The sequence below is a fragment of the Taeniopygia guttata genome, chromosome 4 (assembly GCF_048771995.1).
Source record: "Taeniopygia guttata chromosome 4, bTaeGut7.mat, whole genome shotgun sequence".
Taxonomy (NCBI): Eukaryota; Metazoa; Chordata; class Aves; order Passeriformes; family Estrildidae; genus Taeniopygia; species Taeniopygia guttata.
The window spans coordinates 9,300,648-9,326,278 of record NC_133028.1 but is presented as its reverse complement, the minus strand read 5'-3'; the positions used below and the strand labels follow the sequence as shown (position 1 = coordinate 9,326,278).

General features: G+C 35.3%; 1 protein-coding gene across 2 annotated transcripts in view; it reads right to left on the bottom strand.

Annotated features, from left to right (window-relative positions):
* Positions 1–1,012: 1,012 nt before the first annotated feature.
* Positions 1,013–25,631, bottom strand: part of GRK4 (G protein-coupled receptor kinase 4) — a 38,703-nt gene continuing 14,084 nt past the window's right edge. Inside the window, exons 4-16 of one of the 2 annotated variants that reach the window (XR_012055514.1) lie at positions 23,821–23,898; positions 22,689–22,789; positions 21,278–21,370; positions 19,881–19,944; positions 19,006–19,146; positions 16,577–16,767; positions 14,104–14,141; positions 11,492–11,581; positions 10,738–10,946; positions 9,800–9,945; positions 9,071–9,208; positions 6,814–6,936; positions 1,013–5,398 (exon numbers count right to left, since the gene is read on the bottom strand). Coding sequence is in view for 1 of the 2 variants with exons in the window: in XM_002195247.6 (XP_002195283.2) it covers positions 5,345–5,398; positions 6,814–6,936; positions 9,071–9,208; positions 9,808–9,945; positions 10,738–10,946; positions 11,492–11,581; positions 14,104–14,141; positions 16,577–16,767; positions 19,006–19,146; positions 19,881–19,944; positions 21,278–21,370; positions 22,689–22,789; positions 23,821–23,898 (1,458 nt within the window). In the remaining variant the exon portion in view is untranslated. The remainder of the gene's footprint in view (positions 5,399–6,813; positions 6,937–9,070; positions 9,209–9,799; positions 9,946–10,737; positions 10,947–11,491; positions 11,582–14,103; positions 14,142–16,576; positions 16,768–19,005; positions 19,147–19,880; positions 19,945–21,277; positions 21,371–22,688; positions 22,790–23,820; positions 23,899–25,631) is intronic. The other variant, XM_002195247.6, reaches the window with a different exon arrangement.

Sequence of the window (25,631 nt, the reverse complement as noted above, 5' to 3'; positions counted from 1 at the left end):
CGGGCTGCTGACTCACCGGCAGGAGCGCCAAGGCAGCGCCTGCCCACAGGCTCGGTGCTCTTTGTTCTCCCTGTCCTGAGCTCCAGCGCTGAGAGGCTCATTAGCTAATTGGGAGGTAATTCAGGGCATCAGGATTTTATATCAGTAGGTTCTCCCAGCCCAAACTGACTGATCCATGGTTTTGCAGGTATCATGTTCCTGATCTGCCCCACAAACACACACTCTGACAAAAATAAAGTGGTGTAAACCAGGTAAGGGACAAGAAAAAGCAAGGCAGGATTTAAGAAGAAGCTTTTTCTAAAGTCAGCGTTACCTCAAAGAAAAACGAAGTTCCAATTAACAGTCCATACCTAAAAGATGATCTGAAATTTAGGGGATGACAACTAATTCATCTCAGCCTCCAGAAGAAAAAGCAAAGAAACATGATTTAGCGTTGTTTCTTAAGTTACCTCTTGATTTAATGTTTTTAGGATAAGCATGTCAAGAGCATTTTTCACCCTATCCTGAAGTCCCACTTTGGCTAGCGTTTCTGCATTTCCATGAACAATTCAGGTAATTGGTACGTGACACTGCTGGCCCACGTGGTTTGGCATATGCTCGGATCATCTGCAATATGTCACAGCACAGTTGTATGTTTTAAGGTAATTTAATTTGAAGCCCTTTTGGAGAGCATTTGGGGGCTCTGTCCTTCAACTCATGCTATAAAGTTACAGTAAATGTACTAATGAAAAACAGCCCATCACGATAATTCTGTCTTTTCACATGGAAATTTATGCCGAAGTCTAGATCCAGACCATGAGATAAGGTATCAGTTGAGCCAGTACAGCAGAACTGGGGCATTTTTTCCTGGATTCCACTATCTTACACTCCTAAAAAGCTTACACTATGCAGGAGACATTTTCTGCTTCAAGAAACTGGAAATTTATTTTAATTACAATTTTCTTTTTTTTTCTTTTTCTATCCCAGCTACCATGATAGACATGGTAAATAAATAACATTAGACAGTAATACATGTGGTTGAGATATGTGGCAGTGTTTTGCTTTTATTTCAGGAATTACAATGCTAGAACGTCCAGGAAAACAGCTCACACAAGAACAGTCAGTGGTTTGGAGATGCTGGAAGTAACACATCACATTTAACAGTCAGCTTCCTATGCCTGGAAAAAATTCTGGTGTTTTGGACACAATTGGATCATGGAAAAAAGCTACCTACATGTCATGTGCAAAACTTAAGTTACACCACAACAGCAATTATGAAATAAAAAAGAATGTTTCATTAATTCATTCAGAAGAGACATCGTCATCACCAAATAAGCCAAGTAATTAAAATCAAATCTTCAGCTTAAAGATGCTTTCCAATAATTCGAATTTCACTTCCAAAAGAGAAGTATTTCTGAAAACCTATACTAAACTGAAGATGATAATTCCGATGTTAAATTCATATAATGCTAAACTGTAAACCATAGAAAATTATTACTTTTGTTGTCATATTTTAGTAACTTGTAAACAAGTATTCTCCATTTGTACAAATGGCAATGAAGAAATTCTTACATCAGTGTAGTTCGAAAAATAATTGAAGTGCATTCTAATAATGGATTGTTAGTTGGTTTTAATAGCTTCTATCATTGATTTATAAACCAGATTATTTTATTTTGATTTGGAGATAATTCTCTTTCATACTCAAAAAAATTCAGGACTACTGTTTTAAGAATGATTTGGAGGAAAAAAAAAAGGACGCGATATTAAAGGCTAAGGTTTGTCAGTAACACTCTTGTTGTTACAGACATACCACAGGTTTTTTTCCTACTTACTATTAGTTTTAAGTGCTCATTTTTTCAGCTGAGACTGTTCTGTTGTTTTTATAATCCAGAAACAACACCATCTCTATTATGAACGCACCTCAGGGGACAGGGGGAAGCTGACAGCTTTCTTAATAGAAAAAACAACCCTGAGGCATGAAGATTTTGTTCTTCTGGTCACAACATTGAAAAGCATTAAGTAAATCAATAAGACACTGGTACATTGTTTCACAGTTTCTGAATTTTGAGCTAAATAGAGAGGTTTGAGGTACTTGCAAGCAAACATGAAGATTTACATACACAAATGCTTGGAAACACACGCCACAGGAACGGAGGATTGATCTCATGCAAATAACTCCATGGAATTCCATAGGTCTTTCTAAATCTTGCACCAGTACAACATTGGATTGTCTCAGTGCTGTTAAAGCCTTCTAACACATGGGTCTAGAGAATGAAGTCATGCTGAATTACAAGAAATTATGTTGGCTTCCCCCATCCCACCCCAACAGTTTCATGGAAGTAAAAGGCTACATAATCAGTAAACATAACCTGCTATTTTCCCCCTTCTTTGTCCCAGTTTTGTCCTAAAAAAATCAAGAGTTAAGTTCATATTAAATTTCTTGCACCATGATATTTTGCTTTCAGGCATTCTCCCCTCTCTTTAGCCTTTCCCTGTTTTCAAGATGCACCTCCAAGCTCCTTATACTCCAGTAAAGACCGGAGTATAAGTAAAGTCACCTTAGATTAAACAGCGTAACATCTTCCCCTCTGTGTACCGTGTAAGGAGACTTATGCTGATTGCTGATCCTTCCAGTTCCTTGTTTTTTCTAATTCTCCAGGGGATTCACATCAGATAAATGCAGTCATTATTACGTGCTTGTATTTCTAGCCAAAAGGGACACATTTATAGGACAATAATGCCATCTTGAGCCTGTTGGGGAAGAACCAATCAACTAATCAAAAAAACCCAAACCCAAAATCCAATGGAATTAGGTCATAATCGAACAAACATGTACTCACTCAAAAACAATTCAATAGTGCTATTCTGAACTTAAGAAAAAACTTGTGAAATTACACTTGTGAAATAAGTAAAACTTCATAAAAACAAATTCTCACTTTTTTACAAGGAGTTCCTTTTTCCAAAAAAGCGGACATGTAAATAACCGCTTCTTAGGAACAATTTCCCTTTTCATTTAGCCCTCTTTCTTCACAGATTCCCGGAAGATATATGTTAAGCCCAAACACTCCAAAATAGAGAAGTGATTTTTTTTTTTTTAAAGTTAAGATTCCTCTCCATCTCATACAGAAGGAAAACTTGAAATACATGATAAATAGAGTTTCAGATTTTTTTTTTCAATCTGTTAAAACCAATTCCTGTATTTTCTTCATAAAAATTACTCAGCTTGTGTCCGTGGTATTCTTCCCCAAATTTCAGGTTACTCTACACGCACATTAAATCCAGACAGTCACCCTACTTGTCTGGTGTTTATACAGTCACCTTTGCCTCAGAACAGCAAGCCTAAGACCTTAAAAATTCAAACCCCTTAATCAGGGAAATGATGACTTCTCCAACCATGTAGGTATTTATAAAACCCTTTTGTTACTTCCCCATTTTCCATTCCCATCTTTTTAGAGTTCTTCTGTTGCTGTGGTACAAAATAAAGAGGGTCAGGTCAGACTGCCAGCTCATTGTCTCACACATAATGGTTCTAGCCAACACCCTTACTTCAGATATTTCTGTCAAGCCTCCCATCCCTTCACTATTACATCAGACCATCTTCCAGTAATTCATTCAAACTCTCCCTCTGCCAATTCCTCCCTTTGTACTCTCTAAAAGAATCATTTTGCTGTCTTGTGTGCTGGTTTAGACTGGAGGAAAAATGCACTGAAAACACAGAAAAATTGTCTCATTCCTCATTTCTGTGGCACAGTAGCCAAGAGGAACAATTTCAGAGGGACGCCAGATGAGCCCCAGCAGCGTTCTGCAACACACTGGTTTTCCATTTTTTTCGAATTTTAATCCATTAAAACTTTGTCTTTAGAAACCAAATACAATGAATTAAAACCTGATGATAGGCTTGAATATCAAATATATCTTGTGAATTTCTCAGAAGCAGCTCAAGTTTCTTCCAGTAGGTCTACAGATCACAAGAGAGACCTTTTTGAGGTGGGGGGGCTATTCAGCTGCTCTGTGTGCACAATACGTGTGTGGTCTGGTTGGTGCGCCAGAAATTTGACTGTACGCACAATTGAGATAAATCTTCAGAATAAAGAACAAAATATTAAACTAAAATCATGTCTCCAACTCCACTATATTTCAAGTACCCAACTCAATTTTGAAAACAGAAGAGGCTCTTAATGAAATGTGCTCTTTAAATTGACTCTCATACCCAGATGAATAGTTTTACTAGAAATGTACAAAATAAAGAGTCTGACCTACAGTGAGTCCAGAAGAATGGAAGTTTGCCTAGCTTTCAAGCAGCTTTTGTCAGTTTTACTAATGGATGTCAGGTAATCATAACAAACTTCACTACCAGTTCCACATCTGTATAAAGCAATCATTAAAGACATATTTTAATGTTTCTGTTTTAAAAGGCTATAAAAAATACTTACAGTTAAATTCAATACTTAATGCTACCTTGCCCTTCCCCCAGTGGCAGTGAACCCTGTCAACCCTAGAACATTGCATATTACAACATAAGCAGAGAGGACATTAGTAAGAAGAGCTCAAGCTTTGTTTTTTAACCCACTGTAAAACCATAACATTCTACATGGAGTTAAAAACAATTTCATTTACAGAAAATAAAATAAAACTGTGTCCACACAGGTAAAAAATCCTTTCAGTAAAGCCAACAAAGTTTTTAAAATATAGTTATAAAATTTTAGCATAGGTTGATTTGCATGGTTCATGCCAAGAAACTCTACGGAGAAGATGTGCAAGATGGGTAGAAAAGAGAAGAATGGGAAGCTAAATGTTCAAAGTTGTCTTTATACAGAAATACAGAAAGAGATTCTACAGAGCCTGATAATAAAGAACAATTCCTAATAGCTGGCCACAGTGCACTGAATTCCTTTTTTTTTCTCTTAGCAGTTGCTTGAGAGATACATTAGATAATAGCACTGCCATGCTGCTGGATAATACCAGAATTATTAAATTTATCAGTACATCAATTTTACAGTTAGGAAAACTGCTAATAAAGATCCTAATGATCAAGAAGAGTTTTACCAGGAGCATACAAAGTCAAGTTACAGTGATGCCATAGATACTATCTCTGTGCTTTAAAATCCTTTTAGTATTTCTAGATTCATTCCACTGGGAAAAAATAATCAAGATAAATCAAATACATACAGAAACACACTCACTCAAATGGCACTCATTGCTTTTTGTACAATTAAGCTTTAGTGAAAATATACATCTTAAAACAAATGAAGTACAAATGTACAAAAATCCTTGAACTCAGATAAAAAATATATATAATACAATTTGCTACAGAGATATAAAACATTTAATATTTGCTCATCCTTTCTGATGAGCATAAAAGGATTTAAAGTCTGGAGGACTCCTGCTCATCATCACTGCAATCAGATTTAAAGCAGACCTGCAAGAGAAGACAAACAGACAACTCAGCTGCAGAACTAATACTATTGTTTATCTGTGTGTTTTATGGGGCACAGAAAGGCTGGGAGGGTGGATCTTTTTCCAGCACATTTTTCTCCATCCTAACTAAATGCTTTGGGAAACTCAAAGGAATCCACAAAATCAACCCCAAATCTCAAATTATTAAAATCTAATTAAAGTTCTTTCCTTTTAACTCCACAAGACAATTAACTGCAATCCTATCAGTTCAAAACCAACTTAAAACTGTGAAACCATATTCATTTTTTAGGATTTCTTCTCAATACACAGAACCATATCTTGGGCCAGTATGAATCCTGCTGATTTTTGTCTGGAAAAGACTACAAGCTTTAACTTTAGCTATGGGAGAATATTAGTACACTCAACCATCCCTTCTATTCCATTACTCAAAGTGTGGGAAAAGTGTATTTGAAAAGATGAACTAAAAATGACAGTACTATTATACATTCCATTAGCATTGTACTATTTTAGAAAGGTGAATTGCCAGCTGAAGACAAAAAATTTCTTCATGCAATTTTAATACACAGCCTTGCTGTGGCTACTTAACAATATGCACCTAGCAATTTTAAAATTCCATTTCTGCTTGAAAGCAAAAGTAATTTCTACCCAAGTGTTCACTATTGGAATATACTCAGGCTTTTCAAGATAATTCCTCTCTAAGTGCAGGCACACTGAGCAAGCAGAATTGTATATAACATCTTCAACTGCAAACCTTTACTAATAGTCTATTTCTTACATCCCGTAGACAATTACAATACATGATGTGTCTTATAGGTGGTAAATACTCAATTCTGTGAGCAGGAAATTCTTCTACTAAAGAGTAGAAGTCTGTGTGTAAGAAAAGGCTGTGTATTATCAGCTCTGTAAAGATCTATTATGTCGTTTTGGTGAAGGCATTAAACTGCCTAAGATACTTTAACATTTGTTTTGTGGTGCTTCTCATTTATTTTGGGGATATTTCTGCTTATTTACTTATTTATTGGATACTTGTTTTTGCTTATAAAATTACTTATTACTAGTTTTTACACAGGGCCTCAATTATTTCTGAAGATATATACACAAGTTTCGCTAACATATGGTAAAATATATAACAAGCAAGACCCAAATGAACCTCTTTAGCAAAGGAAGGTCTATAGCACAGCTTTTAACAGAATCCAGGTAACTAGAGGAGGACAGAATGCTGAGGCAGGAAAACTTCCTGCGGTTATAGGGATTGCCATAATTTCTGAAATGCGGTAGAGGGCAAAGCCACAACAAAGCAGATTTCATAAGTTTCAGTATGCAGTGAGCAACTTGGTTTCCCTATCACAAATTAATAACAAAAAAAAAAAAAGAAGGGAAGTTAATTTTCTTATGAAAGAAAATAAATGCCCTTACCTCTCCACTAAAAAGTCTGTGAAAGAAGCCTCTCTTTGGCTTAGGAGACTTCTCTCTGTCTGGTGACACAGTACCATCAGTTTCATATGCATTGATATCTTCAAAGCATCCTGTTTCAATCATCTTTGAAACATATGAAATATAAATGAAATATCCGTAAAAGCCTCTCAAACAACTTCCAGGTATTATCTATTTACTCTGGCTGGGTACTCCTAGCACTTAAAAATTCATCAGCCAAACTACACCACTGTCTCCAAAAGGAGGCACAAAGCTGACATTGACTCTCCCTGTACACTCAACCAACTAAAGAATAGCAATGAGAGAGTCTCACACAGGTGTCTGGTACACCCTTGCTTTTTTTGCATTCTTGCCTTTCTCTGCACATGATGCAATAATGAAAAGCTTTTAGAACCAGAAACAGATTTTACTTTCAGGTATTCTATTCATTTTAGAGCAGCCCAGCCAAAAAAATGTAATATCTCTATGCCCTGGACTGAACTTAATTAATAAACATGACATGGGAGGAAAAAAAAAAAAGATATAATGAAGATGGGTCTCTGGAGACAAGCAAGGGATTTTCAAATAATCTTTGTGTACACAGAAACAAAAGAAAGAAAGACACAATTACTGGGTACAGAAAGGACAGCAGGAAGAGTGAATGCCAAAATGTAACCAACAGGCAGGGCCAGAAGAGGGGCATGGCTAATGCCCAAATCCAGTTGGCATTTGCCAGTAAGTGCCAGCGGTACACATCTGTCACAACAGCAGGCAGCCAAATGAATCACAGAATCACAAGGCTGGAAGAGAGCTGTAAGATCTCGGGTCCAACCCAGCCCTAACACCTCAACTAAACCATGGCACCAAGTGCCACATCCAGTCTTTTTTTAAACACATCCAGGGATGGTGACTCCACCTCAGGCAGACCATTTCAGTACTTCACTACTCTTTCTGTAAAACACTTTTTCCTACTATCCATATATTTCCCTTGGTGCAGCTTAAGACTGTGAATATACCTTGTATATTCACAAGAGAGAGGGCATAAAGGAGAGAGGGCATAAAGCGGAGCAAAAAGAAATGCAGCCTGCTTTTGTTGTAAACCAGGACATTGGGTAGATTACGGAATGGTGAGAGAAAGTCTTGAGAGGCAAAAATTTAAGGGATGGTTCAGTAACATGAATTGAAAGAAAAAATAAGCACAAAAGTACAATGAAATCTGCAGTTCTTCCTTGAAGGAAAGCAATTGCCACCGCAAGAATTCCACAACTACTTCCAACTTTATCCCTCTCTGCAGGGCTAGTTTTTAAGCTGCAGTGCATTTTTTAATGACTAGATCATTTTCTGAAGTTTAGAATTACAAAGCAGTATAGGAAATACTTCTCTCTCCAAGGTTCACTGTTTCTCAGTGAAAACTTTCTATGTCAAATGACACCTCTTTAAATATCCTTCTTAATGTAATGCAAAAAACCAAAAGGGAATGTACTTTTTCCTCCAAATTGTTCAGAAATTGTTCATCTTTTGTGTTCAAGCTTTAAATAAAATGCAATTATACTGGGAGAGAAATGACACTAGTAGAATTCAAGACAATAGTAATTTCAAAAAGTCACAAATAAATTATAATGGGACAAGGCATTCATAACAAGAACTACAATTTTAAGTAATTGTTACTGAGTGCTCTTGCTGAAACAGTAAAGAGGATTTGAATTGCATGCAAAGGCAGCAAAATTCTAGTACTCTATGCAGACTACTAGAATATTCATTCACTAGGCACACAAAAAAAGCTCTCAAGGGAAAGTCTGACTCAACTGATATTGAACTGTTTGTTTTGCAACCTTGAAAAAAGTGAGTCTGCAATTCTGTATTACTGTCACTTGCATACTCTATTGATACATAGGCTATACACAAACAGCTTGCACTGCACCTATTTGCTTTTGAACACTTGGAATAACATTCCATCCCTCTTCTGTGAACAGCAATACTGAATAATGTAACTGAAGAACAAGGAAAGGGTGGTCCTACTGATACTGTTCTGCAAGCTGTGCCTATGATGACAAGATGCCAGACTTTTTCATGCACATATATCATAAATCTCAGTTTTTAGCAAGTTCCTCATATTTTCAGATTTTTTTTTCCTGAAGCCTCTCAGCAAAGAAGTCTAAAGCAGAAATATCTTCACATCTCCTAGAGAAAATCATTATATATTTTATTAAATATTCTATACTGCTGTACTAAAGAAAATAATCTATGAAATGTGCATTACCTCATTTTGCCAAGGGATTGAGACACAACCCGTCACAAATTTGGAATAGAAGTCATCATCTGTGGTGTCCAGGTTCACTCCTTTTACTGTTGAGAACTGCTCAATGTCCAGGACATCTTTACAATAAACGGCACGTGGCTGCAGTACAATACAAGATTACTTCATTAAAGTTTTGGATCTAAAGACTTTTAGTTTGGTTTTATTTTCCCTAAATGAGCAAAAGGAAGCAAAATGTCTGCAATTTTATATCTCACACTGCTGATCACCAAATTACATTATTTTATGGAACAGAAATACAAAAATGCTCTTCATAAGTCACCTGAGCAATTCTATCCATCCTGCAAGTAACAAGAAAAGAAATATCAAAGCCAGAAACAGCTTGTCTGGATCTCAATGATTATCGTAATTCTCTCATCTTCTGTCACCTTCCTTTCAACTCTGGAGTATCTTCTTCAAAGCTATTCCTCATTTCTTCCGCCTCTGAGCAATGAAAGGGGACTTTTAAGGGGTAAGAAATCGGCTACAAAGTCCCTAGGGAAATACCACTATTGTAAATTGTTTTGTGATCTCAGATGAAACACCAAAAAACAATTAGTTATCATCAATAGCTACAATGGCATTCTCCTACCAATGTAACTAACTTTAAAGGTTTCTCTGGAGTTCATGCGATTGCAAACATAGAATTATGACTGTTCTTGCCTTTTTAGATACTAATCAAATCTGTCTCACCTACTTACATCTGGCAAGAATGGAGGTTCTAACATGTTAGCTTCCAGCCTCTTGAAGTTGATATTCTTGAAAATAGGATGTTGCTTTACAACAGCAGCTCCTCCTTCAGTGCAACCCAGTCTTTCCCCTGGATTTTTAGCAAGTAACTGCAGATACATGGAAAAAAAAGGTGATCCATGATACAATCCCACAACTAAAATAAATATCTACATACAATGTCTTCCAATCAGTTTATTTTGCTGCTTGGCCTCTTACTAGGTAAATTCATCATGTATCAAAATTAACTGGAAACACAAACAACAACATTCTGGGAATAAATATATTTTCAACAGACAAACAAACCCATGAAAGCACATGATTTGAAGATTATACCCAAAGTTATATGAAAATATTTAATTGATGCTATGTTGAGAAGACTTTACAGTATAGACTTTGCAGTAGGCTTTTCTTTCAAGAAATATAGACTTATATTTTTTCAATACATTTTCACATATCTTGCATTAACTAGTACAGAAAACTTGTGAAGCTTTCTGGATAAATTTAAGAACAGGCAAGATAGGAAAAAAAAGCCATTGTCTTGTAGATAATGTTTTAGGTGAAGAAAATGGTGTACTATTCAGCCACTTGTTTCCATGCAGTATCCAAGCTGAGCATGCTATTGCACTCCATCTATAATAAGTGGTCGAAGCAGTACTAGACAATTTCATTCATGTGACCAATAATCAATTTATGCAGCTTTCCTTCATCTTGAGAAATGTTCTGAATTCTTGAAGTTTGATAACTGAACAGTTCATGAACAATCACAAACTTTCATGTGAACTAAAGAAAGGTTTAAGAACTCCAGTTCTGAAAAGTTTTCAAGATTTTAAAATAAAGTAGTTGGTCTCTTTAAAAGGATTAGAAATTTAATTTTCAAACCTCTACGTCTCTTCACCCACCATCCTGCAGATGGATTTTGCCTCCTCTGAAAACTTGTCTGAGTATGTTTCCTGGTCTTCCTTTACTCTCCGGTCAATCTCATCCCGCTTAACTCTTTCCTTATGCTTCCTGAATGGAGACTGTCCTTCAATCATTTCATAAATCAAACAGCCAAGACCCCACCAATCCGGACTGAATGTATACTTCTCATTTTTGAGCACTTCTGGAGCTACAAAACAAAAACAAACACACACCCACACCATTTCACTTCAAATTGACTGATTGTTTGTATTGGAAAAACTCTCAGAGTCCGAAACGCTGGGCTCTGTGCAGACATGTTTGTGTGACTCTTCTGTACTTTGAAGAAATTTTTATTTCTCCAGTGAGAACTCTGTTTATATTCAAGAGAAAAACCTAATTTCTTTTATGCTTAAAACCAGTATTCTTTAGAGAATGAAGAAAAAAACTGAGAATGAAATTTTCCAAAGCATGAAAAGAAATGTACTGTCACAGTAATTTCTCTGTTTACCTGTGACCATAAATCTCTTTGAATCTCAGAAAAAAATTAGGTGCTTTCTTAAAGCACTCTGGAATTTTCAGTTAAGTTTTCAAGTTATCAGCAGGCTTATAATTGAGTAACATCTACAAATGCATATTATAACCTTTCTTCTTCCCATCATATGTCTAGTAACTAATCCAGGTCCAATACAGTTCTTATATTCACAGAAGCAAATTTTCTGGTAAAACGTAACTAGCAAAGGATGCTTTACATACCCATGTAACCAACAGTCCCAACACGTCCTCGCACAGTTTCACCTTCTGGAATCTGCACGGCTAATCCAAGATCTGAAATCCTGATATGTCCTATTTATGTTAAAATAAATTATATATAGTCAGCTAATTAATGAAGTAAAAAAATGAAGTATTATCACTTTTAAAACAAAAAATTTCAATTGCATACCTCATAAAAAACCCCACTGCAAAGTATCAAAACATTCATATAGCCCTAAGTTTATTTAACTTAACTTGAAAAGAGTGTTTTATTCATCTCCTCCTTAAAATTATGACGAAAGAGAGGCACAGATATAACTGATTTTCTGAAGGTCATACAAAAATAATTTTACTCTTAAGCACTCTAATTCCTAGCTTTGGCATAGGCTGCTGTTCTTGGACAAATAGAAATGCTCATTTCAGATTCTGCATCTATGCATCAGACACTTGTGGTTTTCCATTCTGTATACCCACCACAAGCACTTAGCTTTCTGACTCCTTAGTAAAACTTCAAAATTAACTTAATTTATTCCAAATGTGAGAAAACTGTAGCCTGTACTGAGAGCTTGCATTCCTGTGATAAAGTACCCCAATAATGCCAAACACAAGTACTTGGAATTGCTATCCCCATTCCCACCCCAAACCAGGAGCAGCCCAGTCAATAATCTACTCAGAATTATTTATATTGCAATATGTCAATTCAATTCTGGGATTTCCTCTTCTCATGAATCACTCCTAAGTGGATAACAGCTTCTATTGCACTTTATCAGCCAAATGTCTCAAGCTGATGACCTTCCCCTATCACACGCGGCCTTTGGAGCTGTAACACAGAAATCATCTGGCAATGGACTGGCTTGTCATGCACTGCTCAGTGGGATATCAGTCCAAGGAAGGCAATGGGAATAAACCCACCCCACTCTCCCTTACATTCCCATGGATATTCCCATTCTTTCTTGGATAGACTCATGAACTGTTTCAAGCACAGTGAAGACCTTTCAAGGCAAGAACTGTATTGATATTTTAATGTAAAAACACATAAGGTACTTTCTTAACAAAACTGTTAAAGTCTAGAAAGAAGAAAGGACAATCACATTTTCAATTCAATTTTAAAACAATTTTGTAGAAAGATTCATTGCCAAAAAGGAAAAAAAAAAAAAGAGCCAACCCCACACTTATTTCTAATACTGGTTATAAGGACAGGGATACTGTTGTTTACAGAAACACCACAGACTCACTGAATGATTCAGGCTGGAAGGGACTTCAGAAGGTCTCTACTAAAACATTCTGAGCAAGCAGGCAGCCCAGGGTGTTCAAGGCTTTTTAAATACTTGCTTAGAAAACCTCCAAGAGTGGACACTGCATCACCTCTCTGGATAGCCCATTCTAATGCCCAATTAACCTTTGTGCAGATATGCTGTGGCATTCAAAAAGCTCGACAGCATCAATATTAGTTTACAGCATATTAATTTCTTATATACATGTGTTAGATAATCAGAGGATGGCGAGAGAGAGAGAGGACAAAGTCAAGTACCACTCTATATACTGGCTGGAAATAAGGTAATGCTTTGGAGTTGCAAATGCTATTTTAGATACATTCAGATGCTCTTGTATTCCCTAACATCTGATGAACCCCTTTTCAAGTGCAAGATCTGAGCTCCTGAAGCGATTTTCTAATTAGTCTCCTGTGCTCTCTGGAACTAGATCAAAATATCCCTGGCAGAGAGGAAGCATTCTAGTGCAGTCCTGCAAGGCTACAATTTTTCCTCAAAGAAGCCTCCGGCTTTTCCAAGACATTGCTGGAGAGAAAAATTAAAGAATGCATTTGATGTCTAGCAAAGCTTTAGCTCTTGAAAAGTGACTTCTCTCAAGCATCATCTTCTTTGAAATTTATCAGTTGTAACATGCTGACTCTAAAAAAAACACGGTGCTAATGACTTCAAAAACAGCTTTTCCTCAACCAAAATGCTCAGCAGTTACAAGAACAAACTTGTAATATTCATCCATAGCTTAGAAGAGAATTCCTGCACATGTTCCACAGTCAATTCAAAAGATTGTGGTAATGACTTGCATACAAAGTCATTAAAGATAATTAATTTGGCTTTTGACAAACAAAAGACTACAAATATTTCTTCATATTTGTACTTCATTGATTCCTTCCATCCACATAGGCATCAGGCACCATCAGACTTCTTGTAGTTGAAATTTTAAACCAGAAATACTTCAGATTTCTTCTTACTGTCTAAACATTCTGGTTTACTAAGTAAAATTCTTCCCCCCTCAAATCTAACAAATCATGTTTCCATAGTTGAAGAAAAGACAAACCAAACAAATCCATATAAAAATTTTAGTGATCCTAAATCAAGAGGAGGGGGAAAATGAGGAGCAAAAAGGAAAAAGTAGCCATTTGAAGGAAGAAAATCAGCCCTTCAAACAAAATCATGGTTGATCCCCAAAGTTTACCCCTGCTTTCTAAAAAGCAAGGCAGTATTTTCTTTGATAAAGTAAAATTCATCAATGAGGTCTCTTTTATTATGAAGAAATCCCTTACATTTCTGTTTTGGTATTAATTAGAGGTATAATTCCTGATTTCAAAATTAATTTTAATTTTTCCTTACCACAGTCATCAAGAAGTATATTCTCAGGCTTCAAGTCTCTACAAATTAAACAAAGACAAAACAATTAGCCCTTAGGTGCAACAGATTCAACAGAAGACTTTTTGGTTCTGACTGAAGCAATTTTTCCAGTTTCACCTAATAAAAAAAAAAGCTGTGAAGTTGATAGCCTATAATACAAATAGTTTAACCAGAGGACTAGATCCACTGTTCCTGAACTCTTTAATCCTCTTTAATTTACATTAACATAACTACTTAATTTACATTAACAAAGGCAACACAACACTGAAATCCTGATATAAAGAACCAGCACTTACACCCAAATTTGTGCTCATAAGTGAAAAACATTTCTCCTGAGAAGTATCAGCTTTACAACCCCCCAGTGGTAAAACACAAGTGTTTGCTGCAGTTTGATGCTGACTCCTTGCCATATTTCACCCCAGGGCATCAGAATATCAACAAAGAGTAATAATCTCAAGACTAAGAACAGGTTTAATATCATTCATTCAAACTCAATTTCTTTAACTTGGACATGCAACTTCTAAACTTCATCTAGACACTTCATCTAGTTAAGATTCTTTGCAATAACTTTCTAGAAATTTCCTACTATTTTTTCTGTAAACATCAAAGTTTCACAAACAACATTTTTAAAGTATTAAATTATAGCAAGACTCAGAAAATACTAAAAGGGCAATAAATTCAGCATTGCAATTTTGCATCTTGTGCATTTTTACTTAGAGAACAAAAGAAAATATTGAATGGAATGTTTGAATTTGCCCCTGCTCAAGGAAAATTTGGGGAGTCATTGAAGCTGAATCAGAGGTTGTTCTAGGATTTTTACCCTAGCAGATTCTCCTGAGGATATACATACCTATATATACGCCTGAAAATCTGTATAAAATGTATAATGTACATTATTATTTATAATAGTGCACAATAGTTATAATATATATTGTTAATTCTTTTTATGTTATTTTATATATATGTGTATTTGTGGTATGCATCAGTAAGTGTGTGGACTGAGTTGGTCTCTTAGATTTATTCCACCATAAATATAAGCCAGAACTAGACATGTAAAACCCAGCAGTTGGCGAAATAATCAGTTATTGGAACAGATTATTAAAAGATATGTATATATACATATTTTCATACAGTTGTGACAAGAAGAAGAGACTGAATGACAAGAGAAAAAAATTTAGGAATAATTACTCTAGAGTTGACATTCTAAATGAGAGACAACTGTTCACCAGGAAATCTAAGTGAGGTTTTTTCCCCAAAATATTGGTTAATTGATGTTCTGTAGTATGTGTATTCATGGTAAAGTTTCATTATCTTATGAGATTAATTGTATACAAAAGTCATAAAGATGCTCTGATTTTCATGCTAATCCCTATAATGTTAATAAATGGACATTAAATAGAATATTACAATAGCAGACAAAGCAGGAGAGATCAGAGTTAAGAAAACTGAAGCACACTAGTATTTGACATAAGTGTTTGAAAGTTGTCTTGTAGGCAAACAGCTAACAAGTTGAGCCTAAACACAGGGCTGTGGTTTAGGGTCTTTTGTTTTGTTTGGGGTTTTTTGTAGTTATTTTGTATTCTAAACAACCAGTTTTGTTTTCATTTGGACAATGTAAAATTACCTACTTGTAGCTGATGAAATCTGTCACCCCTACTTCCCTCCTATGTGTATGCCAAAACACACTGTGTAATATTGCAAGATTGGCCAAATTCTCTAGGGAACCACATCCAACCACCAGTATAAACCTGATTCATTCTGGTTCTGCCACTTCCCGCTCTGTGTCTGTGTGTGTGACACTTGGTGTTACGCAGCAGAAGTATAAAGCAGGCATTCTTAGTCCACCACTACGTTTGTTTTGCTTGTTGTGTAACATTAATGCATACCAGGGGTTAAATGATGGATGTACAAAGACAAAAGAGAGCATTAAAATAATACAATCTCAATTGCAATGCATAAAGCTTCTGACAGTTTCATTAATTCAAAGGCAATAATAACTTTATTGGAGGAATCTGAAATTAAAACAGAAGAAGGAGCTTTTCACATAGGCTATGACTATCCTGTTACCCTTGTGAGTGTAAAATGCAAAGCAGCCAGGGACTTCCAGAGCCCTCTGTGAACTACTTTAGAGTGGTCAGGAATACAATGCCATACTCCTAAAACTTATGCGTTAAAATTATAAATTAATTTGCTTTGTAAATCATAGTTTAATTTCATTTTACAAACAAACCTTGAATCAACTTTATACTGTTTTAAAATATATCAAGCATCAAGACCTAAATCAACAGCAAGAAGACATAAGAGATATATTCCTAGGAATGTGCCATTAAAAGGATAACTAAACAATTTTTTTTTTTTCCTACAAAATTAAAATACAAACTTGTTTTAGTAGGAAACATTATGTTCAATGCTGAACAGACAGGGAAAAATACAAGTAACTGTAGATGACACTCACCTGTAAACAATTCTCTCCCTTTGCAAATCCTCCAGACCACAGCAGAGTTCTGCAGCATAGAAAATAGCCCTTTCTTCATCAAAGCCAGGATTTCCCATGTTATATATGTGAAACTTCAGATCCCCTCCATTCATTATGGTTAATACTAAACACAGGGCATCTTTCGTCTCATATGTATAGGATAAACTAACCTAAAAACGGGCAGGGTGAGAACACAACCATTATTCATTCATAACCCCAAAACAATTAACAAATCTTTTTTCAAATACAATCAACTGACAAATCATTTTTCAAAGCAAAAAGAGCGAAACACACAAGTGGAAAATCATTCTTGCAGTATACTGGAGGACACAAAGGAATTCAGACTAATGTGCCTGTGCACACAAACCATAAACACAAGACAAAAGCTTAGTGGCAGATCTGTTTAGAAACCAGAAAACACAGTTATTGGTGATGCCCCTCAGCTGCATGTTCCCTGTTTTACCCTTTGTCCAGATAGCATGAGCATATTCCTTATCTGTGACTATCTCAGGAATTATGCACAGCCAAACCATCTTCCTGAACTATGAGGCTCAAAACTGTCCTAGAGGAACTCAAATTATTTTAAATCAAATGTGTAGTTTCTATTCCTACACCTGCCTCCCCCTTAGGTAACTGCATATTTCCCTCATTCAGAAATTGCCAACAGTAAAGACTCAGTACAACTCCTTACAATATTTCTTCTCACTGTACTTGAAATGTGGAGCTGATAGGCAAGAACACAGCACCACATTTTTTCAGGTTTTAGATACAAGTTTTTTAAGTGCATTTAAAGTTTTAAAGTAGACTTGTGAATTAAAAAAACCACTCCCCATTTAACACAATGCAATATACCACAAAATTTAACTGCTTAAGTTACAAATTCATTTTCAATAGAAAAAGCTATGCTATGCAAATTATCATCTGGAAGGATCTTCAAAATTACCTCACTTGTACTAAGAGCAATGGAATTGAAACATATACTTAGCTTACATTAGGTAAAAACATTCAGTTTTTTTGACTCAGTAAATATTTTAAATGCAGTACAAGTAAATAATTGTTTTAATTCAGTAATAGATCCAAACTCTTCCTTCAGAAGTGTTAATGCAATACTAAATAATAAAACTAAATAAATACAGAAATCAGCTACTAAAGGCACAGAACCCCATTTGATGGCTTTAACTGATGTGTCCAGCTATTTATGACTGTGCTTGTGACAGAGTTATCTGCCCACTTCAAAACCAGTATTACTGAAAATGCTAGACCTAGATCTTCTGTGTTGCATAAAAAAACCACCATTGGATAGCAAGGGGAAAATAACTCATGTTCGATTTTATAAAGCAAATTCAACTTGGATCAGTTACTGATTTACAGCTTTTACTTATGCTGAAAAAAATGTTACTCAAAAGTAGGAGTTTACTGTTTTAGTAATTTATGGATAAATTCAAATACTCTCTGGATTCAGTTTCAATCAATTTAAGCCCAGAAGCATTGCGCAAAAATAACATAAGCATATTTATACAAAACTATAATTTACAATGTTTTGAAATATTAATATATCTGACCAGCAAGTTCTTAATTTTTATTGTAGCTGGCAGTATTCTACAGTGTTTTTTTAAATACATAAGACTTATCAGAAAATACATACATACATATTTTATTCAGATATATTTATAAATAACTTTCACTATCCTCTGAAACAGGTACTTTTAAATTCTCTGAACAGCAATACAAAATTTATAAGTAAATGGATTTCAAACTAAAGCAAAATGTATTTGAAATTAACATTTAAATAACATTCCAATTAAAAAGTAAACATTACCTGGGGAAAATTTTACTTGGTGTATCTTTGAAGATTTTAACTTCTTTCACTGCTTAGTAATTAGAACTACTAGCAGACCATAATTTACATAATAGCATCAGGTTTAGGTATTAAAATAAGATTTCCATTATGTGGAAGTTCCATTAAAAAGTTAATTGCTTCACATCCAAGATACAGCTTTAAGTCTTGGTACACAGCAAAGCAATATAACCTGAATCAATACACTATTAAAATGTCATGTTTATCTTAAAATATGTCAGCAACGGAGCAACAAATGCTACGAAAATACCTCAGGATATAAAAACTCAACTATTAAACAAAGGACAAAGATACAGTGGCATCAGCATGCTAAAACACTGCCTAATGTTCTGGCTGTCAAAAATAAAGCAGGTGGACCAAAAAAATCCTTGTGCACAGAACTATTCCAAATCACCCACAAAATGTATTTATTATTGTATCAATCATTTCTCTCATAAACTCCATAAATCAAATTTTAAGAGTTTTGTGCCCACAAGCTTCTAGAAGAGACTGAAATGAAGTAAACAAAACAAGATAAATTTCTGAAAATAGATTTGAAGTGGATACTTACTACAAACCTACTATTCACTTTTTCTAGAATCCTTTTTTCATTTAAAGCCATTGATTCTCCTTTCCTCTTCTTTATTCTCTTTTTTTCTAGCTTTTTGCAAGCATACATTTTTCCTGTTGCCCGTACTTGACAGGCACACACCTACAAAAAGAAGGATGGTGTGTCAGAGATGCTTGAGGCTTTTTAGAACTTTTATTTTAAAGAAGATTAAATTTAATTTTCTTTTCAAACTCTTTAATGCTGTCAGAAAATTACGGTCTTTAAGCATCAATACAGGGCCTTCGCTCATGAAACAACTTTAAAGGTTCACAAAAACTGTAAGACAAGTAGAAAAAGTGATTATACAGAGGCAAACACATTTCTTTTGGGGTTGAATAGTTTAGTAAAACTGTGGATCCCACTTAGTGAAACAAGTGACTACATTAACTAAGTGTCCTAGTATGTGTGAAGGACAAATAGTCACATCATAATTAAACAGGAGAAACATAATGGTAATTTAGTAGCAGACCTTCTCCTTCCATATAAGGCTCTGGTTAAAATATATATGGAGGCAGTTCAATATATTATAAACAGAAGTATTAAAATCTATAGATTTTAAATTAAGTTCATGAATCTTCTACATAATTAGCAAATTGCAACTAAATTCTTATTTCCAAATGAAATTTGTATATAGAAGTGACTGTTGTCAGTCACTACAAGTTTTCTGCAGCTTTGTGGATGATCTACAATGTTTTAACACATTAAAACAGTTTGTATTGACAACAGCTTGCCAGGTGATGTGTCAAATGCAGATTGAAAGAGGCAAGAGCTAAACAGACTCCCCTTTTTTTTGATTCCTTAAGAACTACATTGCAGAAAGATACTTCTGTACTCACCTCTCCAAATCCACCTTTGCCTAGTACTCGGTAATGCCTAAATGTGTGTTTTGTTACTGGCTGCCTGATTAACAGAAAAAAAGAATTACTGCAAGAGGAATTACAAATGTTAGTAATCCCTCCCCACCCCGAGGTCTGTCTTAATTTCCTCCTTTCTTGTCTAATATATTTCTGAGCAAATGTTGCCTTAACCTCATGTAGAAGTACTATAATAAGCTGAATTTCAAATGAAAGGGGTGCTCTGCTGAGAAACGTGGGCTCCCTCCTGTGGTCACCAGGCACCGCCAATAGCAGGAAGAAAAGCTGGTCAGGTCGGCCTTTTGCTGCCCACAGTTAGAGCCTCCCGTGTTCTCAGCACAGGCCATTATCGCCTTCTCCTGCCTCCCTTAATTGACTCGCTACATACAGACTGCGTTTCAATGGGATCATGCTTACAGTGTGGCATTTAAAAGGTAAACCGTTTCTGATTTCACTTGGTTTTTTACTAAAGAAAGAGTTGTGCAAGAACAGTACAAGAGCAGTTCAAGAGCCAAATTGTTACGGTATTGATGCAGAGGAGGAACAGATAACTGGAGGCAGTAGAGCTGTTGATACCTCCATGCTAGAAGTCTCCTACATGTGTCAGAGTAGGGCTATAACAAGGTAATGGGTTTTCCTGTGTTTGCTTTAAATGAGCACTCACTGTTACTGCAACTTCGTTCTCAGGACAACAGTGGAGGTTCATTTAGTGGAAAATTTGGGTAGCTTCTCTAGTTTTCTCACTCGCTTTTGCAACCAGTTCAGTAAAATAAAGACATGGGATAATTGGAATTTACAAAAAAATCAGTGCTCAAGCACCTTAATGTTTGAATGTGCAATCATGATACCCAGGGGGCTGAATTTGAATAAATTTGTAACACTTTCAGTCTTCTGAAAGAGTCAGGACACTCATCTAGTATTGATTTGATACATGTATGTAAATCTTGCTATCTTGTAATTAATAGATGTATATCTGCACAACCCTAAAAAACCTAGTAGTTATCCAATTATCCAGTGGGTTATAATACTAGATTAATTTGTTTATTAACCAAATAAGAAGTTTGAAACTAAAGGATTATAGTATTCCCAAGAAAGATTGGTATTCCACTGCACACTTGATAGCCAAACATTTCTGAATTTGCATTTACCCAATACCACTTAAAGACTTAAGATTTACCACTTAAAGGCTACAGTTCCATTGGAGTATTAGTTCTCCTGCTGTCCATCAACATCATCCTTTCCATCTTGTCTTTCAGATCATAATTTCTTAGACACGCAGTCTCATTTAGCATTCAGCTCTACAGCATTTCCAACATAAAAAGCAAAATTTGCCACAAAGCAAAGCTAAATTATAATGCAAACATTATAAATAAACTTACTTTTCCAGCCATTTCCACTGTAAGAAACGGGAAAAATACACACTCTCCTGGTAAGCTTCAAAAGGTCTTTTGCTTAGGTATTCATGGACAATTCTAGCAGGAAAATAAAGAGAAAATAAAATCCATCTTATTCTGAAAAAAGCTGTTGAAGCAGGAGGTGTTATCGATCTACAGACATATATTTAAACATATCAATGAAGCTGTAGGCAGAAAAAACATCGCCAGTGTGCTCTACAATGATTTTAACCTAAATGTCTCACAAAGTGAGTGCCTGCTACAGAAAACTTCTTGTCGAAACACTTGTGAAGGCCAAACTACTGCTGATTCTAGGAACTAGACACTTTGACCTTTGCATTTTTATTGTCTTCAACATCTTAAACATCAGCTTCTCAGCAGCTTTTTATGCATGTATGACCCTGCAAATATGACCTCAGGAATTATCTATAGGGTTTCATGCATTCCTTGGAGACTGGTAAATAAATGTTTTTCTAGGATTTGAAATTGAAGTACTAAACACTATATCTAAACCTTGAAAACCAAGTACTTCATCATTCCCTTAGAAGAAACACACCAAGATGGAGGTAGGAGGGAAACAAGTAATTCAAACTGTAGTCAGGTATTTATTGGACAGGGGAAACGGGATGACCTACATGAGATACTCCATTTGAGACATGTTTTATGAGGTGTTCTCACACAGCCCTTTCAATCTTATAATCTCAGCTTGTTACAAAGCATGCTTATTTCTGTTGCCAGGGAGATGACCCAAGCAGTGACAAAACCTGTAGTCATCCTTCAGACATGATCAAGCATGCCTTGAAGAACCAGAAATATTAGAAACATAAAGGCTTTGGAAAGACATGTAACACTCATAAACATGTACCATCCCTCCAAGACAAGCCTCCCCTGCCACTACTGTGTGAAATATCACTTCATGACTGCAGAACAAAACCAAGTTGCATTGTTATGTGTTAACTATCACAAGTGATCCTCTAATCAGCCATCTTAATGGCACACAAATGTTAGCCCCAGTTAAACCTGTTTTCAAGGACCTTAAATTTCTAAAGTTGTTCAGAAACCTTTCAAGCTTCAACTTATAACTTCATATTTTTCTGAGTACCTTCATAATGGAAGAGAGTCTCTCAAAAAGTAAGAATACAATAGAGAGAAATACCATTTTTATCTTACAGAATTCTTGATGTCAGACAACAGTGTGATTTTAATGCAAAAGTAGCATTAAAGAAAAAACTCTGCAAAAGTTGAAATCTAAATCACATCTGAAGGAAACCTAGACCTCTAATATATCTGTTCCAAGTTTACTCATTTCTGGGTATAACAAGTTCGTATTTCACTTTAGAAACCCACAAATTACTCTTGTAATTCTCAAACTTAGCACTAGACATTTTTAACTTACCTAGTACAGTCCATGAAAAGATCCTTAGAAGGGTTCTTTTCCAGTCTTGCTTTACATTCATTTACTGTTTCCTGAGGTATTTCTGGCAAGTGTGCTGCAGACTTAACGTAATAAAAAAGAAAGGAAAGCAACAATGAAAGCATGTAAATCAATAGAAAAACTAAAGGTTTTGTATTCAAAGATAAATTAAAATTTTTAATACAGTTAAAGGAAAGGAACAGTTTGACTAAAGAGAAAATCAAGAAAGTTGTATTTGAGCACAATTTTTATTTAATTCCTGTTACAGAAAAATGCATTGAAAGTTATTTCAGTTATTTACTATCTGGGGAAATAAACTTGGCAATAAGTCAAATTTATTTCTTTCCATAAGCCTACCACAGAAAAAGCAAGTCATCTCTTTGGCTTGGCAGGATGGAAAGAAGGAGAAAGAAACACAAACACAGGCTGGGAAACTATTTCAAACCAGATCAAAGAAACATGGGTTTTTTGAAAAATGTACACGAATTATGGTAGTCACAAAGAAATTGTCAAAAAGATGTGCAAATTTAGATTCTATCTGCTTTTAAGGCATCTTCAAGGACTTTTGTATAAGAAGACCAAAGCAAGAGAAGCAGAAGGAGCATCTATTCATAAAAAGCAAACATCTAATTATATTTCCACAGAAAAGCTTCCACTGGATAAAAAAAGAAAAAGACACTTGATTAATGCAAAAAAAATCAGCTATTAATGATATTACCATGGAAAACTGAAAGGAACAGAATGCTTCAGAAGAAAACAGCATTTCATTTCATGAAAACTTGCAGCAACTGAAAATTTACGGCAAACTAACCAAGGCCACAAGTCTAAAAGACTTCAGACTACAATACCCTGAGTTCATTTGTTTTTAAGTTTTCTGTAGGTGTTAAATGGAGAATAACTTGTAATTGTAGTAGTTATAAAAGCAGAGATCAGTCAAGGTTTCTGCTCAAGTTGATTGAGCAGAATTTTAGAAGGCAGCACACCTCTCAGAAAGACAAAAATAGGATCAATGAAGTCTGAAAGTCAATTTACTAAAAACAATGCAACCACTTAGATCTCTCTATTTAGCTGACACTTACAAAGCACTTGAGGAAATCTTTTGCAATATATTTACCCCATTAGTGAAGTAGGTCTCTAAAACTTTGAGGCCACAGTCTATGCGCTTTTCATCTGAAGATACCTCATATTCTGCCTAGGGAAATGGAATTGGAAATCACGTTATGTTCAGAGTCACTTGGTATCTATTACATGATGATAGGTAAATTTTATCATGAATAACACAATATTCTTAAGATAAGGCTATATAGTGAAACATGTATGAAGAACAGTCCTAAGGAATAAAACAAAGCATATGGAATTTAATCTTTGGAAAACATACAAAATCTAACAATTAGTCTAAATGCAATTACAGAAACTGCAACCTAGAAGTTAAACTAGATCAATTACAATGAAATAGATTTATGTAGTATTGTAGGACAGAATGACCCAGATGGGAAATAATCGAGAGTATAATAATCAGCTTTTTCTACACTGTACTTTTTTCCCTTCATGTGTTATTCTTTGCTTCAGTTTTGGGTAAAATCAGGATAAAAGTACTTTCTACAAGCTTATAAATGAGATCTAAACCAACCCTACACCATTCTTTGAAAAACTAAAATTGACTAGATACAAATTCTGACAGTTTTTGACTTAGTAACATCTGGTACTGAGATGAAGAAAAAGAGAATTGTGTAACACAATGCATTTTGCAGATAAACAACTGGCAACTGAACAGAGCTCCAGAAGTAGCTACAAATGGAACAAACCCACAACCAGGAAATCACCACACAGATACTACTACTGAAAAACTCCAAGAACTACTTATTATTAATAACTTTATGGAATAATCTAGAAGCAGAAATCAGAAGTTACAAGATTTAAAGACAACCCAGTATCTGGGGAAAGATGAATTAGAAAAGAGCAATCTCAAACAGCAATGTGTATTAGGTTTGTTAGCTGGGCCAACTCAATCAAAGCTTATTTAATATTTCAGGATGTAAACTCATGCACCTAGGAACAAAGAATACATGGCAGACTTCCAGAATGGAGGACTGTATCAAGCAACAATTGGGCATATTGGGACAACAATCATTAGAAACCTCATTGGAAATTACAAGCAATTTATTTAATCAATAGTTATTTATCTTTATGAAGAAAACTAGAACACTAAAAAATTACAGTCCAAGAATCAAACACACACACAATACTGGAAATAACGGAATTCCTGCCATTAATGACAACTAATCAACACTGACTCGAGTCATCACTACTAAGTCATCAACATCTTTTTCTACTGACACATTATGGTATCACCCACTTCAGCATGCTAATCAAATCTATCAATCCAAATGCAAGCCATCATTTCTGCTGTTCAATTCCACAACAGAAAGTCTAATGGTAAGAAATTCTTCTGCAACTGCTAATTAACCTGAGCAAGTCAGAAAAGTTTATCAACCTAAAGTTCAGCAGTGCACTTAGCACCTTTAACGCTAATTTAATACAATTAGTTAGGCATATTGTTTTAAGTGGATAGTGTAATTTAAAAGAAAGTTTGAGAGGTGGCCTTTCCAAATAATTCAGTTACTTACAGGGAAGTTTGAACTGCCACTCATTCCCATATGTGAGTAACCTTATCCCTAGCTAGTGAAATGATTCACTAGATTGGACTTCTGTCACTTACATTCAATTATTTCACAACTCTTCTTTCTGTAAAGCCAAGCTGACTCCAGACTTTTAGGTCACACCTTCCCAAGAATTGGACCTCACCAGACTCAGTATTCAGTACAGGTAGACAACATAGTATTGGTACTATCTCAATTTTGGACTCCTGAAATAATCACACTGCTGATATCATTGCTTCATGTAAAAGAGTCAGAAAACTCTATT